The sequence below is a fragment of the Diabrotica undecimpunctata genome, chromosome 9, assembly GCF_040954645.1.
Source record: "Diabrotica undecimpunctata isolate CICGRU chromosome 9, icDiaUnde3, whole genome shotgun sequence".
Taxonomy (NCBI): Eukaryota; Metazoa; Arthropoda; class Insecta; order Coleoptera; family Chrysomelidae; genus Diabrotica; species Diabrotica undecimpunctata.
In genome coordinates this window covers 102,574,281-102,592,638 of record NC_092811.1, presented here as the reverse complement: position 1 = coordinate 102,592,638, position 18,358 = coordinate 102,574,281, and the positions used below count along the sequence as shown (strand labels likewise).

Genomic DNA, 18,358 nt, shown 5'->3' with positions numbered 1-18,358 from the left:
AAATTCTATTTATTTTCGATATCTTCTTCTTTACGTGACTTATAGTTTTCCCGTAGTCAAAACTATTTTTAAAAAATAATTACTTTATTAAAAAATTACAAAATCGAAAAAGATCGTGACAATTTTTATATAAAACTATAATGTTCCTTCCTTCAAGTTTACGAACAGACTGAAAAATATCTATAATAAAAATGCAATGGTAAAATGATAATTAAGTAAATATAAAAATGCAAACTAATCTTATTACAAAGTTCATTAGAACACAAATCCTGGATCATCATTCTTAGGTGAATAACTAGAACAGGGCCGGCTCCCATAACTCGTGTCATCTCCGCGACGAAGGTTGGTAATCATCACTGCTATTCTAACTTTTGACACTACAGCCCGAAAGAGTTCAGTTGAGCTGCATCCAAACCATTCTCTCAGGTTTCTCAGCCAGGACATTCTTCTTCTACCTATGCTGCGCTTTCCTTATATCTTTCCCTGCATTATTAGTTTTAGGAATTCATATCTGTCACCACGTGTTATATGACCCAGATATTGTAGTTTTCTTATTTTGATAGAATCCAGTATCTCCCTGCTGTTCTCTATTCTTCTTAGTACTTCTTCATTGGTTATTCTGTCTGTCCAGGAGATTCTCAGCATTCTTCCATATGTCCACATTTCAAATGCTTCCAATTTATTGAGACATTGTTTATTTAAAGTCCATGTCTCCACACCATACAAAAGAACAGAAAATACATAACACTTTAGTACTCGTTTTCTAAGATTTAGGCTGAGGTCTCTACAACATAATATTTGTTTCATATTATTGAATGCACTTCTAGCCTTTTCTATTCTAACCCTATTCTTTGGTATAATCGTTTGTTTCATTAATGTTTGCCACTAAATAGTTACAATTTTGAACTCGTTCTATCGTCTTATTATTTACGTGTAGATTGATGTATCTAATATTTTTCTTTGATATAACCATGAATTTTGTTTTCTTTATGTTTAGTGACAGACCAAATTCTTCACTCGCTGCAACAACCTTATCTAAAATTCTTTGTAGATCTGCAATATTTTCTGCTATTATTATTGTATCATCAGCATATCTAATTTCACGTATGGGTAGGCCATTTATTTTTATGCCTGCTACTTCATCTTCTAATGCTTTTTTGAATATTTCCTCTGAGAATGCATTAAACAGTGATGGCGACAAGACACAGCCCTGTCTAACACCTCTTTTGATTTTTATTTTATTAGTTTTTAATAATTTATTCTTATGATAGCTTCTTGTTCATAATACAGATTATTTATTATTCTTATATCCCGTGTGTCGATGTTCTTTGTTCTCAATAGTTTTATTAATGGATGTTTCACTGTATCGAATGCCTTGTTATAATCTAGGAGGCAGACATAGATGTCCTGGTTTACATCTAAACATCTCTGTATTAGCACATGTACTGCATATGATGCTTCTCTGGTTCCTTGAGCATTTCTAAATTCGAACTGAGTTTGTCCAATGTCTTGTTCTAACTTTTTATATATTCTACGATGAATAATCTTTAGGAATACTTTTAATATGTGGCACATTAGATTGATGGTACGGTGATCGCAACATTGTCTGACGTTTTTCTTTTTCGGTATAGTCACGAATGTTGATAGAAGCCATTCTTTAGGTAATATATTTGTTCTGTATATGATATTACATAATTCGACAATAACATGTATATTGCAGTCGGCGATAAGTTGCAATATTTCTGTCGGTATTTCGTCTGGTCCTACTGCTTTCCCAGTTTTCATTTCTTTAGTTGTGTGTTTTATTTCACTTTCTGTTATTTCTGGTCCAGTCTCTTCAACGAAATATTCGTTATCTATTTTGTCTCGTTTGTCGTTAAACAGCTGTTCTATATAATTTGCCCATACCATCAATTTGTTTTCTGTATCCATTACTGTGTCTCTCTTTTCATCAACTAGTATATTTTGTTTGTATTCTGGTCTTCTAATTAATTCTTTTATTTTCATGTGTAAATTAAAGCTGTCATGTTTATTTTGTAGCATTTCTATTTCATCACATTTTTTTTTTAACCCAATTTTTTTTGCTATTTGAATTTGTCGCCGTATTTCGTTTTATGTTTGCTGGTACAATGATTTATATTTGTCCTTATGTACTCTTCTTTTGTTCATCAAGTATTTCGTCCGTCATCCAATCTGTTTCTTTTCTTTGGTTTTGTGTAGATACTTTTTTGAAGGTTCTATTAAGTCAGCCTTTATTTCTTCCCAGTTTTTGCTGATGTATTCTTCATTGTATTAACCTTCAATCTGTACGGTGTTTAGACCTTCATTTATTTTTTTTGATTTCTGGATCTGTTAGTGCATTTATATCAGTTCTTTCTTCTTTTGCTGTCTTTTCTATTCTTTTCATTTTAATTTTCATATGTGGTACTAAGAGATTATGGTTAGATGCTATATCTGCTCCAGCTTGTGTTTTGACTGCAGTAATACTATTTCGATATATTTCTTTGATCATTAGGTAATCTATTTGATTTCTCATTATCTGATGTTCATTATCTCTTGGCGATTTCCACATGTATAAACGTCTATTAGGTAATTCAAATAACGTGTTTGTAACAATCATATTATTATCTTTGCAGAATTGTATCAACCTATCACCTCTTTGATTTCTATTACCTAATCCAAAATTTCCCACTACGTTGCTTGTGCTACCCTTTCCAATTTTGGCGTTCAGGTCACCCATTATTATTGTGACGTCACGTTCTTTGGTAGTTCTCAATGCCTCTTGAACTTGTTCATAAAACGATTCCACCTCTTCATCATCTTTTTCGGACGTTGGGGCATAGACTTAAATTATGTTTATTTTTCTGTTTTTCTTTTTAGTTGTAGTAGCATAACTCTTTTGGAAAAAAATAGAAAATTCTGGACGTGTTGTGAGATTTCATTGTTTAGTATTATTGTCACGCCATGTTGATGTTGTGTGTCATTATTACCCGAATAGTATATCGTATGGTCTCTAACTTTCCATTTTCCATTTCCTATCCATCGGGTTTCACTTATTCCTAAAATATTGATGTTAATTCTTTTCATTTCTTGGATTACATTGTGTGTTTTTCCGGATTCGAACATGCTGGTCACATTCCAATTTTAAATTGATGATCTGCTTTTTTCTTTTTCTGGTAGAGATTTCGCTGGTTGACGACCTTAAAAGCGCTAACTCCTTTCCTACCAGATCTTGGTCTCCGATACCCATGATCAGTACACGTCTGCTTACTCTGTCTTCTCATTTCACGATGATTCGACTAGGGATATCTTACGATCTTTAATACAGTGGTTTCCCGTTAACTTCTGTATTTTTATGCCGTTGGCTAATGTCTTAGCTCATCCGCCTTTAGGGCCAGTAAGTGGGGGATTGCTTATACCGGCAATCTCTCGGACGTCAGAGCCTCGTTTGTTATCTGGCAGGATGCACCGAATAGTCAGGATCAAGACCATTACACGGGTAGGTGAGGTTGACATTTGGATCGGAGAGGCTATACGTTGCGCATTACTATCCCTTACATTTTGATATATCTCAGCTCAAATAAAACGAGTTGTGTCTCGTCCGTTTTTTTTTTCGTTGAGACGCCTGCTTGAACAGGTTGTATTCTTTCAGTATCTAAACACGCTTCGATATATGTTTCCGCCAATTCTTCTCTTCTCAATATAAAAGTTGTCATTTTTACGACCACAACTGGTCATAAATATTTTTTCCTAGTAATTACAAAAACAAGTTCTACCTAGAATTGAGTCAGTAATGTTTATTTGTTTTTGGAACTCGTAAAAGGGGCAATAAATCTTCAGCTTAATTGTTTAATTACGTCAGTTATGCGCGAGTAATCAATTGTAAATAAAATTTGTATCAACTCGATGGTAAAAATTCGCTATCTTTTAATCAGAGTGTCCTATTGACAAAAATCAAAATACGTTTTAAAGGTGAAAAGAGCAGTTTCGTACATAATTTTTGCCGCAAATAGAGTCGATTTTTATAAAGGTGTTAAATAAATAAACGTATTTATTTATTTAACACATTTTTAAACGTATATATTTTATACAAAGTTGCACGAAGAGTTCAAATATCGACTTCCGGTACTATTTCCGGTCACGTTAGGTGAAAACCTAGAACTTACGAAGTCCGATTGCATATTTTATTACTGTTTTAATAAAAGAATATCAAATTAATCCTCAGAAGCATCCTCAGTATTCCTTTAAATCTTTGGTTAACAAGATAACCTCATATAGAACAAAAAATTATGTAAAATTGAAAATCAGATCTCTTAGAAAATATAAAAAACATGGAGTCGTTTAAAACAGGTTAAAAATGTTATACCAAACTCGTTTATTATACTTACATCTAAGGTTACATGAGCTTGCTGCAGTAATTCTTTTTGGACATACAAGAAATCTGTCATCATCACTGATACCTTTTTTCTATGTTCCATCTCAGAAAGTAACCTACTATTGTATTCACTAAGTAATTGGACAGCCTCCGTCACTTGTTTGCTTAATTTTTCAGCAGTTTCCTTATCTGTAAAATAATATAAAAATCTTATATATAATTCTAAAAATCAAACAGGAGTAGGATGTACTATGTATGTGCAAAATACCCAAAAATACAATAATTACAAATTATCTAGTGTTAGTAAAATCTTTTCATCTGAACTTATAGCCATCGAAAAAGATCTATATTAGAAAACGGGTGTGGCAGTCCAGTGGGACTGCCGGTAGAAGTTATACTTCTATACTGCACAATCATTATATATGTAATGCTATAGGTAAGAGATATCAGAAAGGGAAACAGAATTAGCTATATAGATATTTGGTGCATCGTTTGATGTATATAAACAACATTTGAAGTGTAATAGGAGTATAGTAAATGAAGGATTGAATCAATAGTTTGATGAAAATGTATATATTTATTTTCATATATGTATGAAAGGAGCTGGATGCAAAAAAACATTTTACACATACTCTGCAGTAAAATTCATTGTTTATTTTGTTATTAATATAAAAATACAATACAATACACTGCAACATAATTCAATATAATAACATATAAATGACAATATACATAACTTACTTAATAATATTAATCAAAAAATAATAATAATATTAATAAATATTAAATATATTTACAAAAGGAACATTTTTATTCTCGAGAGAGAAAATATATCTTCTGTCTCCCTCTTACCTATATCTTAGATGTAATGATTTTGCCGATTCACTCCCGTACAAATTTCCAACGTCAAACGCGCGTATAGAAGTAAAACTTCAAAAAATGTTTGTGGAAGATAAAAATAAAAAACCAACAACTCGGATTATGTTGTAAATTTTCATTTTATTTTAAAATTTCGCATTTTTGCGTATATTACATATATTTAATAAGATTAAAATGGAGTTTTTAAATATTTCAAAAATTTCAAAAAAAGGAAATTCGTATTGGAATTCGAACTCACATATACCAGCGTATGAACAAAACACGCAAAAAATGTGCCAATTAGACCTAACAGTAATGTATTTCAAAATTGACAGTTCTCGGTCATACATTCTCGCAGTAACGCACTTAGAATTTGCCTCGGGGGGGGGGGGGTTTTGGTTGGTCACCGAAAATTTTTTTATGATGCTACCTCCATTTTGATTCCTTAAAACGTGCAAATAACAGTGTCGGAATAGGGCCCAAGGGGGGATTTTAACCCCCAACCCCCCCCCCGGGTGCGCCACTGCATTCTCGAGAGAGAAAATATATCTTCTGTCTCTCTCTTACCTATATCTTACATATGCAATGATTTTGCCGATTCACTCGCGTACAAATTTCCAACGTCGAACGCGCGTATAGAAGTATAACTTCAAAAACTGTGATAATAACATACTGCAGATCTGCAATATATGCAATTAAAAACACAGATTTCAATTCATACAAATCTACAATTTTATGTACCATAAAAAATAATTTCTATAAAATGAAAGTGGTATGTATATAGGCAAAAGGAAATGCCGGTATAATAGGTAATAAGAAAATGGACTCGTTGGTCAAAGATGAAATGAGGCTATGAGTTCTAACGACCTAAAGTTTTAAAGCAAAACCGGCCTAACCAACATTTCTGTATATTACAGCATATATCGCTCTAGCAGGTTGACTACGTATCACAGAAAATGTGGAGTTGTGGATTACACCAAAATTGTTCAGTCATAAATACATAAAAGAATGCAAGAGTGGGCTAACGAAACCTCTTTGTGGGATAGACCCGTAGAAATTAAGATATGCAAACCTTTCAGATTTCTAATGGTAGAGTAGATAGACTTTTATAAAAAAAAAATCACAAACTGGAGTTCCACCCCAGGATAAAAGAGAACAAAGTAATTCAGCAGATAATACAGGTGACGACAAAACTACTTCTTCTTCTTCTTAAGGTGCCGTGCATTTCTGCGTATGCGTCCACCGTACATCGTCTTGTCAGGTGAGATGTTAAATAGTCAGGATTAAATAATTCTGTTTTTACCAGCATTGCGAAGCATTTCATAGCTGTGGATTCCTGTCCATTGTCGAATATTGCGCAGCCACGACATTTTTTTACGTCCCAGACCTCTCCTACCCTCTATCTTCCCTTCGAGTATCAGGTGCTGAAAAGTATATCTTTCTCCTCGTAATATGTGTCCCAAGTACGCAGTCTTCTTACTTTTTACATAACTAAAAAGTTCCCTATCCTGTAAAACCGCTCTTCTGAGTACTTCCTCATTTCTGACCCTGTCCGTCCATGATATTCTAAGCATTCGACGCAGGCATCACATTTCAAACACTTCAAGTTTGTTAATGGAACTGGCCTTTAACGTCCATGCTTCCATTCCGTACAAGAGAACAGGCCACACGTAACACTTAAGCATCTTGTATCGGAGGTTGAATTCCAATTTGCGATCAGTCAGAAACTTACTAAGCCTCAAAAAAGCATTTCTGGCTTGTTCAACTCCGCTCTTTATTTCATTCTCGGGGTCCCAACCCTCGTTCAGCAAACAACCCAAGTATTTAAATTGCCTGACCTGTTCGATTTCTTCTCCAGAGACATAATATATCTTTGCCTTGGGGCAATTATTTCTACTTATAATCATTGTTTTTGTCTTCTTGATATTTATTTTCAAACCCCGAGCTTCACTTGCAAGAGTAAGATCATTTAAAAGTCATTGAAGATCTTCGATGTTATCTGCCACTATGGCTGTATCATCGGCATACCTGATGTTATTAATAAATATGCCGTTAACTTTAATACCCTTAATACCCTTAAGCAGTCTGCCACTGCTTCTGCGTAGGCTTTTTCTACGTATAAATTGAACAGTATTGGAGACAGTATACAACCTTGGCTTACTTCTTTTTTAATGGAGAAATCTTCTGTTTCGTTGAAATTTTGAAGACGAACTGAAGACGTACAAAACTACTTAAGTAAAAAAATTCATTAGTAAATTTCCCACATACGAATAACATTATACGAGGCATGAAAGTGAGCTTAGAAGTTATTTTGCACCAGATTTCACTTTAGAAATCCTTTATAACTTTTACAAATGAGAACATTTTTACTCACTAGATATCAAAAAGAGGACACCTAGAAAAATACTTCAGCTAGATCATCTTTATCCCGGTGGACGTCCAAAAACCGAAGCAAAAAAAGAATATATTATTTATACACTCATGGACAAAAATATCGAATATTTTGGAATTTTCCAATTTTTTTTTTGTAGTCACTATTACTTCAAAATAATTTTAGATTACTGATAATACTCATATAGTAGGTTGATGTACTCAACTGGTTTGAAATATTTTGATGTTTATTTTGACGTTTATTCAGTGGTTAATGTCATTCGTACATTTTATCATAAAAATCCTTCTTCACGTAAAGGAAAAATCATACTAATTCGGTTATTTTTAGTTTAATTTATTAAGTTTAATTAAATATTGTTTTGATTTAACTAAGTTTAAAACAAGTATCCCACCAATTCGGCACTGCGATGAAGTCCAAGTAGCACATATTGTAATTTTGTACAAGGAAGGATATGCACAGAAATTAGCTATTAAATGTTAGACAAGTTAATGTGAGTTCACAAACAGTTAGACGAAGATCAAAAGAAGCAAACTTAAAGCCCAGACGCCCCGCCAAAGTTCCACGTCTTCTCCAAAATCATAAAGCTTGTCGTTTGGAATTTGCAAGAACACATATTTAGTGGAATATCGACAACTGGAAAAACGTTCTTTTCACTGATGAGACCAGAATACTATTATGGGAGCCAGATGCTCAAAACTACGTCTACAGAAGAGTTGGAGAACGATTTGCCAGCTGCAGTCTTTACCAGACCGTTAGTTTTGGAGTTGATGACATAATTCTTTGGGAAGGTATTAGTAGGGAGGTACGTACCGCACTTGTGGAAGTGATTGGACGGACGAATGGTGATTCTTACGTTTAAAATATCCTGCAAGATCATGTTTTGTCATATGTTGGTTACATTGGATATGAAAGATTCACGTTAATGCACGATAATGCCCGACCACATGCCGCTGCCATAGTGAGTAATTATCTTGATGAGGTCCAAATTCGAAGATTGGATTGGCCACCGTCTAGCCCGGATTTAAATCCAATAGAGCACATGTGGGATCCCCTAAAAGGCAGCATACGACAAGGAAATCCCGTTCCAAATACGATAGAGCAGCTTCGGCTTGCTGCACAGGATGAATGGAATGACATTTCCTAAGGATATGTCCAAAATTTACTTGCAAGCATGCTGAGAAATATGCAAGCAGTAATAAGAGCTAGAGGGGGAATACTCGTTACTGATCATACACTTCTTTCAGTTTAAATCAGTTGTTTAAGCAATTTAAATTATCATTTAAGTTTAGAGTAAAATAACCTTATTTACCTAATATTAAACATTTATTTTTTTTACAATTTTCTCCGCATAAAAACTTAAATTTTTTTTATTAAACATTGTTGAAATAAACTTTATTTTACAATAAACGACTTGCTTGACCAGAATTTATTTTGAAAAAACAAAAATTTGAAAATTCCAAAATATTCGATATTTTGTCCATGAGTGTATCTTCAATACATCAGGAATTTTACACAAGCACCAGAGCAATAAGATCCACTATACATCCAACAGAACAGTTTACGAGAAAGATACAGTATTTTTGTTACTTTCTGTTTTATTAAAGCTTTTCAGCATTGATATTGTTTAATTGTATTGAAATCTAGGCCTAATCCACATTCCTATCATAATTTTTAAGGGCACTCTGGTGCAAACGGGGTCTAATCCACAAAAAAGCTAAAATTTTTATTTTTTTGTTAAATATACTGCACGTTCTTAGAGTTTTTTTACTAGTTAATGATTTGAAAACATTTGAAAACCTTTTGACAACATATTTTTATTTTATAAAATAAAAAAACGCATATATTCTTGGTTCATGCAAATCCATTATATAATATTTGGGGTTAAACCACTTTTGGTCTCATAAATTTATATTTTTCTTTTCATCAACAACTCTCTTCGCCACCTGAATATATATTTAAATATAACCTAGCGGGATATTTCTACTATTGTGAAATGAAAAATTCGACACGGAAAATATGCGCCATATCTGCATAAATTAGGAGTAGTGAATTCACCAGTTTGCTTTTGTGATAATGTTTCTATTAGAGATTTGAATAATGTTAACGAGAGAAATATAGACCAAATATATTACAGTCTACAACAAGAACCAGTATGTTTTCCAATTAGTATAGAGTATTTACTAAGTTTCCACGATATGAGAATAATTAAATTACTGATTGACTATTTGAAAGAAATAAATATTGCTATTTAAGAGCGTAGGCGCAAAATTTCGGGCCAATGCTTTTTAAATGTATTCATTTTTTTCGAATCCTGAGAAAACTAACAAATGTTTTTGAAAAATTTAAACGCAGAATGAAAGATTACATTATTACCGAGGGCCGAAAGTCCCTTAGAATAAACAAAAAGTTTTTTTGAATGAGATATTTGAAAATAAAAGTCACACTAAATTTTCTCTTCTTTTTCACCCCTGTAACTTATTAAAATAAACATTATAGAAGTTTTCAGGGACTTTCGGCCCTCAGTAATAATGTATTCTTTCATTCTGCGTTTAAATTTTTTAAAAATACTTATTAGTTTTCTCAGGATTCGAAAAAATGAATACATTTAAAAAGCATTGGCCCGAAATTTTGCGCCTACCCTCTTAAATGGAACAGTGATGATATAAAAAACTAATATATCATGCTAAAAAATAATAAATAAAATCTGTGTCAAACAACATATCCATCGACGTAGATGGTACGAATATTTACATTTTAACCAATATCAACCACCGGTATGAATATACCAAGCCATTTCTGTTAACGTTACATTTGATATTACCAAAGTTATTAACCAATTCTTTTAACCAAGAATCTCTTCGAACCATTTTAAAGTTATATTGTATTCTGCGACAAAATCGCAAAATGTACTAACTCACCTTGTATTTTAGATATCAGAGATACTTCTGACACTTCTCTCGGTAATTTAGCTATTCTCTCTCTAACCACTTCATCAGACGAAGCAATATTTACTTCTAAATCTTGAATTGCCTTTATTAATTCTTCTGGTTCTGGAGGATCTCCAGCAGGTGTGTGAGGACTTAACTGTATGTGTGTTTCGATGGAACCATCAGAATGCTGAAATTAAAAAGTGAACTTTAAAACATTTTATGGTTCAAATTTTTACAGGAAACCAAAACAGAAAAAGACAATTAGATTACACATACCGTTTTTCAGCGTGACTAATTTAGATATAAAAGATTTTCTTGGAAAACATTGTAAAATAAGAAAGTCATTTCTTCTTGGGGTGCCGTGCCCAAATCTTGCGTAGTGTCTTATTAACCTTTCAGTAGACGCAGTTTAGTTTTGTGTATAAGTACTGGCACACGGTCAACTACACCGGTCATAAAAATAGTCCTCTGGATGCATTTTCTTTAAATTTCAAAAAAATAATCTATTATTGTTCTGAAGCTATTTTCTTGTGGCATTTTAAATTCATTTATATTTAAATGGAAATAAGCCACAATTAAAGGTTAAAATACGTTTATTGACGTTTCAATTTCCACTTCGGAAATCGTTCTCAAAATACAAACATTAGTAAATTAAACAAATTTTGTTTTTTGTTATTTAGTGAAAAATTCTTCTAAATTTTTCACCAGAAGAATTTTTCACTAAGTAACAAAAAACAAAATTTGTTTAATTTACTAATGTTTTTATTTTGAGAACGATTTCCGAAGTGGAAATTGAAACGTCAATAAACGTATTTTAACCTTTAATTGTGGCTTATTCCCATTTAAATATAAATTAATTTAAAATGCCACAAGAAAATAGCTTCAGAACAATATTAAGAAACCGTTATGGGCCCAGCGTTATTCAAAATTTTCGGAGATTGGAAATTCTATACAAGAAACTGGCACATTGTCAAAATTCAATCAAATTTTTACGAAGATGTAGAGACAACAACCTAATACCAAAGGGCTTGAAGTTACGTCCAGCATATTCAAGCAGAAGGTTGAACAACATTCTACATAGAGCCAGCTTGTCCATGATCCGCGAAAGGTTACAATATCATAGATGTAATTTATTTTTTGTTGAACAAGATATTGTAAGTATTGAAGATTTACTTTTCGATATGATATCAAATTCTGATTTTGATCAAATTATTTTTAGTTTACATATAGTATATGAAAATTCATATATTAAACAAAGAGATATACATTTAAATAAATTTAATATTTTATTAGAACAAAACAGTATACACACTTTAGATAACCTAAATAGAAATAATGACATTTTAGCAACAGTTGTCAATCTATCAAATAGACATTTAAATGCAACGGAGAATTTAATACTGTCAAAGGGTCTAAACTTTGCTGTTACTCAGCCATCAATTCCAAAATTAGACATAATAAGCTCAGTGGAAAAAATATCTCAATGTTTACCAACCCATGAAAAGGAAGAATACAGAGTATTATGTAAACTTGAATTGGAAAAGTCTATTAAAATTGAACAAAACATAAGCAAAGAGGAACTAAAGTCTATAAGAACTTTAAAAAATGACGACTCAGAAGAATTTTTCACTAAGTAACAAAAAACAAAATTTGTTTAATTTACTAATGTTTGTATTTTGAGAACGATTTCCGAAGTGAAAATTGAAACGTCAATAAACGTATTTTAACCTTTAATTGTGGCTTATTCCCATTTAAATATAAATTAAAATAATCTATTGTTTAGTTTTTTTAACATTATTTATTATTATTGGCATATTTTGTTTATTTAAAATGTTTATTTACGTAGCACAAAAAATAGTCTAAAATTTTTGTAATAGTTTGATTTATTCTCTTTTTTACTAAATAAATTACAATTAATTTATAACTGGAACATAACATATCAGTCTTCAAGAACTATCTTAAACAAAAATAAAACATTATTTCACAAAGACATCATAAAAAATATAAGAGATGGCAAAAAAACATAATAAAATTAAGCCGGAATATTGTTACAGTCATTTCGAATTGGATTTTGGAAAGATACTTTGTATAAATCGAACACAAATATTTCGTTTTTCGATTCTTTTTTCATCGAGTCACCACACCTCCCAATTGGTTCCGGAGTTCTTTAAACTGGCACGACATCTTCATTCAAATGACAAATCTCCTTTAATCGAATCCTTATTGTCTTGGGTATATAGAAATTTTGGATTCGATTCTTCTGCTGGTTAATAATAAAATAATAAAACTATTTTTTTTAACTTCTTAATTATGTAACTTATTAGATAAAGTAATAATTCCAGCTAAAGCACTGTCAATAGTTTGCGTATTTTTTTCAACCTTTTTCAACCTAAGCAGTTGTTTAAATGTTCTTTCGAAGATTCATGTTTTTTGACATTTCTTCTTCTTTTTATGCCGTCCCAATTAACGGAGGTTGGCGACCACATTTCTAAAAGTTTCTCTGTCTTTTGCAACGTGGAATAATTCGTATACAGTCATGTTTGTCTAGTCTCGAATATTTCGCAGCCATGAATTCCTCTTTCTACCTATTCCCTTTTTGCAATCGACTCTACCCTGCATGATGACCTGCAGAAAACTATATTTATCATTCCTCAGTATGTGTCCAAGGTATGCAGTCTTGCAGACCCATCCTTCTCAGCACTTCCTCATCGGTGACCCTGACAGTCCATGGAATTCTCAACATTCTCCGGTGTATCCAAATTTCAAAGGCTTCAAGCTTCTTAACTATTTGCGCGTTGAACGTCCATGTTTCTACCCCGTACAATAGTTGGGATCAGACGTAACATTCAACAAACCTCAGTCTCAGCGCAGTATTCAGATTTTTGTCACAGAACAATTGCTTGAATTTTAAGAACGCTGCCCTTGCCATTTCTATTCGTACCCTGATCTCTTGGTCTGTATTTAATTCTGTGTTGATGTAAGCTTCCAGATATTTATATTTTGTCACTCTCTCTATTTGCTGTCCACCAAGGGTTAGTTGTTCATTATTTATTGGACTCCTTGATACTATAATAAATTTGGTCTTATCTGTGTTGATGTCAAGTCCCATTTGAATGCATTCACTATTTATTGCATCTAGTAAAGTTTGTAGTTCTTCTATACTCTCAGCCATAATTACCGTGTTATCTGCAAATTTCATGGTGTTTACGATATCTCCACCAATTCTTATTCGCTCTTTTCTTTCCCATAAGGCTTTTCTGAATATGACCTGTGAGTACACGTTGACAAAAAAGGTAAAACAAAAAGTAAAAGGTAAACAAAAAAGTGATTTTCTAAAATAACTACTGCATAACCATTTATGGTTTTCATACCATATTGTTTGAAACGATCTCGAAAATGGTGGATTATCCTTCTTATCTATGGATAAAATATGTAAATTTGTCAAAGGCCGACCCATTACAATAATTTCTAATCTTTCTTGATTTTGGCGCCTTGAAAAAGGCGTTTCAATCAAACTGCAGATTATAAAATATTCATTTTATATTAGATACTTAAATTGATCTGTTTATTCACTTCACTTTTTACAAACAAATTTTAATTGTCCTACCTAGTTATACTCAAACTCCTAATAAAAAATAAAAAACAATTTAATTTCACTAGCACTTGACAAAACAGACCTAACCTTGTTCAGAACAAGTGTTATAGTTATGATTACAACGAAATTTTCCGAAACTTTTCAAAGGCTTCCGAAATAAAATTAAGAGCTTGTTAGATGTGCTGCTCGTGACTAAGCGTAAGACAGAGAGACATACATACGCCTTATTCCATTTTCAGGCGAAAATTTGATGTGTCTTTTACTACTAAGGGAAGTAAAATAATGAACTTCCAGGAGAATATAAAAAAATAGCTTTTTTTATTTTAAATAGGTATTAAGTCAAGATTTATAAATCATAATTTTGAATTAAGTAATTTATATTAATAAATAATTTACTATTGCACATTTGAACAGTTGAACAGGTTAGGCAGCGTCTATCTTGCCTACCCGACGATATTTTACTATTATGGTATATATACTGTAACGAAAAAGCTAATTTCGACGTATAGGTAATGGATTTTGACAAGAGCTATGACCTTGTAAATAACAGGTAAACTTGTGTACTGCATCGGCATGACTCATACCTCTTGTTAAAATCCGTTATCTCTACACCATATAACGGTTGCATCTCTCAGAATGATGACGCATGTTCGAGATAGCGAGCGAGGTGTGGCGAAACAGGTATTGGTAACGAATACGCGTGGTGACGAATGGAGGTGGACTATTCTAGATGATTTTAATATTAGTATTCCTGTATGTAAGAAGCGCTTTTAATAGTTTTGATTAGTTGATAAGATATTATCGTAAAATCCGTTACCTCTACACCATATAACGGTTGCATCTCTCAGAATGATGACGCATGTTCGAGATAGCGAGCGAGGTGTGGCGAAACAGATATTGGTAATGAATACGCGTGGTGACGAATGGAGGTGGACTATTCTAGATGCTTTTAATATTAGTATTCCTGTATATAAGAAGCGCTTTTAATAGTTTTGATTAGTTGATAAGACATTATCGGACTGTAAGCTTATAAATAAATAGTCTTAAATAAATTAGAACCGCTCGTTTTATTTTAGAACACGTGACAATACTATCATAGTACGTTGCGGACAACGTTAAAATGATGGTATAAAACGATCATTATCGTACACATGACAACTTCTTCTCCTTCATGTGCCATGTCCTTTAAGAACGTTGATTACCATCATAGCTATCTTAATTTTATTTACTGCCACCCTACATAGCATGCTTGTATCAACACCATACCAATCTCACAAGTTCTTCAACCATGAGGTTCTTCTTCGTCTTGGACTGCGTTTGCCTGCTATTTTTCCTTGCATGATATTTTGTAGCAACCTATATTTGGGACCTTTAATTACATGTTTGAAATACTCCAGGTTTCTCTGCTTGATGCTTTTTATGATCTCAGTAGTCTTGCTGAGACGTTCTAGTATTGTGGAGTTTCGAATCTTCTCCACCCAGGAAACTTTTAAAATTCTTCTATAGCACCACATTTCGAAATCCTTAAGGCGATTTAGATCGATTTTATTCACAGTCCAGGACTCGACACCTTAAAGTAAGACCCAGAACACGTAGCAGTGAAGTAGGCGGATCCTCAATGCCAATTTTAGGTCTCTGTTATATAACACCTTGGACATCCTTCTAAAAGCCGCTCTAGCCTGCTCTATCCTAGATCTAATTTGGCCGTGACTTTCTGTGTTACAATTTAATTGCTGTCCAAGGTAAACGATTTTATCAACTTGCTCAAGTTTGGTATTATTTACATATATAGACGGTTTTATATGCTGTTGTTTACTTACTACGAGTATTTTGGTTTTCCGTATGTTCAGATCCAGACCTACCTCCCTACAACTCTCAACGACACTATCAAGTAGTGTTTGCAGATATTCTTGACTAGAAGCTAGGAGTACTGTATCGTCCGCATATCGGAAATTATTGATGACTTCACCGTTCACAAGTATTCCTTCTTGTTTTTCAGAAAGTGCTTTTCTGAAAATTTTTTCGAAGTAAACTTTGAAAAGCAGGGGTGACAAGAGGCATCCCTGTCGTACTATTCTTTTAATATTAAGATCCTGTGATTCCACACCATGTACTAAAACTGGTGTTGTTTGATTCCACTATAAATTTGCAATTATTCGAACATCTCTGCCGTCCAAGCCAATGTCTTTTAGAGCTTCGATCAATATAGAGTGCTTAACACGATCAAATGCCTTTCAGAGGTCAATAAAACAACAGTATATGTATACAGATATATCGCGACATCTTTGAACAAGTACGTTCATTACAAACAGTGATTCTCTCGTTCCAATCCCGTTACGTAAACCAAACTGTATGTCATCCAGGTATTCCTCGCCCAGGTATTCCTCGCATTTATTGTAGATACGACCATGTATTACCTTCAGAAAAATTTTCAATAAGTGGTTTAACAAACTGATGGTTCAATAATCCGCACAGGTTTTTGCTGTTATCTTCTTAGGTAGAGCTATAAACAGTGAATTAGACCAACCATTAGGTAGTTGTCCGCTGGTATAAGTGGTATTGAAAAACGAAGTTATAGCCTCTGAAACTTTGCTATCATTTATAAGCTTGTATATTTCAGTTGGAATTTCATCAGGACCAGTCACACTGCCATCTTTTGGCACACATGACAACACAGGATGTTATTGTAAACAGTGTTAAATTATATCGGAAACATTCGAATTTCAATCGGGAGAGTAGGAGGAAATAATTTTGATACCTCTCTATTAAATGGAAACATAATGCCAGTATCTCTTGCTGATTTTTTAATACCAAGGACAAATTTTTTCCGTATCTGTATAATATAGACACAGACAACGGAATAAGAAAGGGGGACTTATTAAGCTCTATGCTATTTAATTAAGTAATGGATGAAGTGTGCAGCCGTAGCTCAGCAACTAAGACACTGGTTTCTTAAAACAGAGAGCGCGGATTCTCAGTGCCAACAACACTTCCATTTCTTAAAATAATACGAGCCGTCACCGTTCTTCGGAGGTCACGCAAAGCATCACCATCGACGCTAGTTATCTCAAACAGGCTTAGAGATACAAGAAAAAATATGCAAAAGGATGCAAATTACAAAAATGCACCAGAAATTATTAAACGAAATATATTATACAGAAAACAGAAAAAGTATATAACTGGAATTTCGGAAAGTTTGGCTTTGGCTGCAAAAAACAATTCATAATAGAAAAATTGATATAAAAACATGGAATTCAATATTTAAAACTGCAATAACATGAAATATTAAAAGAACTAGAGAAGCAAACATATTTATAGTTTGTACTAACAAGATTATTAATCCTAATGGACTATAAAAATATTAAATAAATAAACGTTGCGCGATTTTTGCCATTTTTATGATTCTTATGAGATCATTAAAATTTTATCACTTTTCCATTAACCAATCACTATGAAATTTTTATTGTTTTACTGAATACTTTTATAGAAACTAACTTTAATGGGAACTGACTGAAGCAAAATGAGAAAATTGCATAAGAAAGTAGCACTCTTCACCTTTAAAACGCTGTTTAATTTTTGTTGATGGGAACTATGATGAAGAAATATCGAATTTTTACCGTCGAATTGATACACATTTTATTTAAAATTGATATCGCGCGCATAGCTGCGTCGCTTAAAGCAATTTTTTTGAGAGAGCGGTTTATTTTACACAAAAAGTGCTTATAAACATTTTTGTTCAAAATTGTCTCAGCTACATTTTTACTTAAAATATTTTTTTCTGCAACGCACAAATTCTTGGTAAATCGAAGCCAGAAGGTAGAAATAGTAAACTTTTTTGCAAATTTTTGCCAAAACCAACAAAAAAGTTAGTTCTATGAATTTTTATTCGTACAGACTTAAGATCCGTGAAGGTGAAGTAAATCATATTTTGATGTGTCGACGGCTTTTCCATCAGTTTGCAGTTGACATATATGTCAAAATTGAGACTAAACGATTGACATACATCCGTTTGAACTAACGACAGCTTCGATCAGAGGAATACATTAATCTCCGCGATGCTATAAATACCGATGGCAATGTGAATAATGTGGGAAGAATGACAATTTTGCCAGTCACTTACATAGGAAGCCCACGTCACATGCACGAATATGATTAAGATATTATGTCATATGTTAGGCATTATGGCCGCCCAGACTTATTTGTTACAT

General features: G+C 32.8%; 1 protein-coding gene across 2 annotated transcripts in view; it reads right to left on the bottom strand.

Moving 5' to 3' along the window:
• Window positions 1–18,358, bottom strand: part of LOC140450344 (regulation of nuclear pre-mRNA domain-containing protein 1B) — a 43,156-nt gene that overhangs the window by 9,138 nt on the left and 15,660 nt on the right. For both annotated transcript variants that reach the window (XM_072543935.1, XM_072543934.1), the window contains exons 4-5: window positions 10,544–10,742; window positions 4,389–4,564 (exon numbers count right to left, since the gene is read on the bottom strand). In XM_072543935.1, the coding sequence (XP_072400036.1) occupies window positions 4,389–4,564; window positions 10,544–10,742 (375 nt within the window). The remainder of the gene's footprint in view (window positions 1–4,388; window positions 4,565–10,543; window positions 10,743–18,358) is intronic.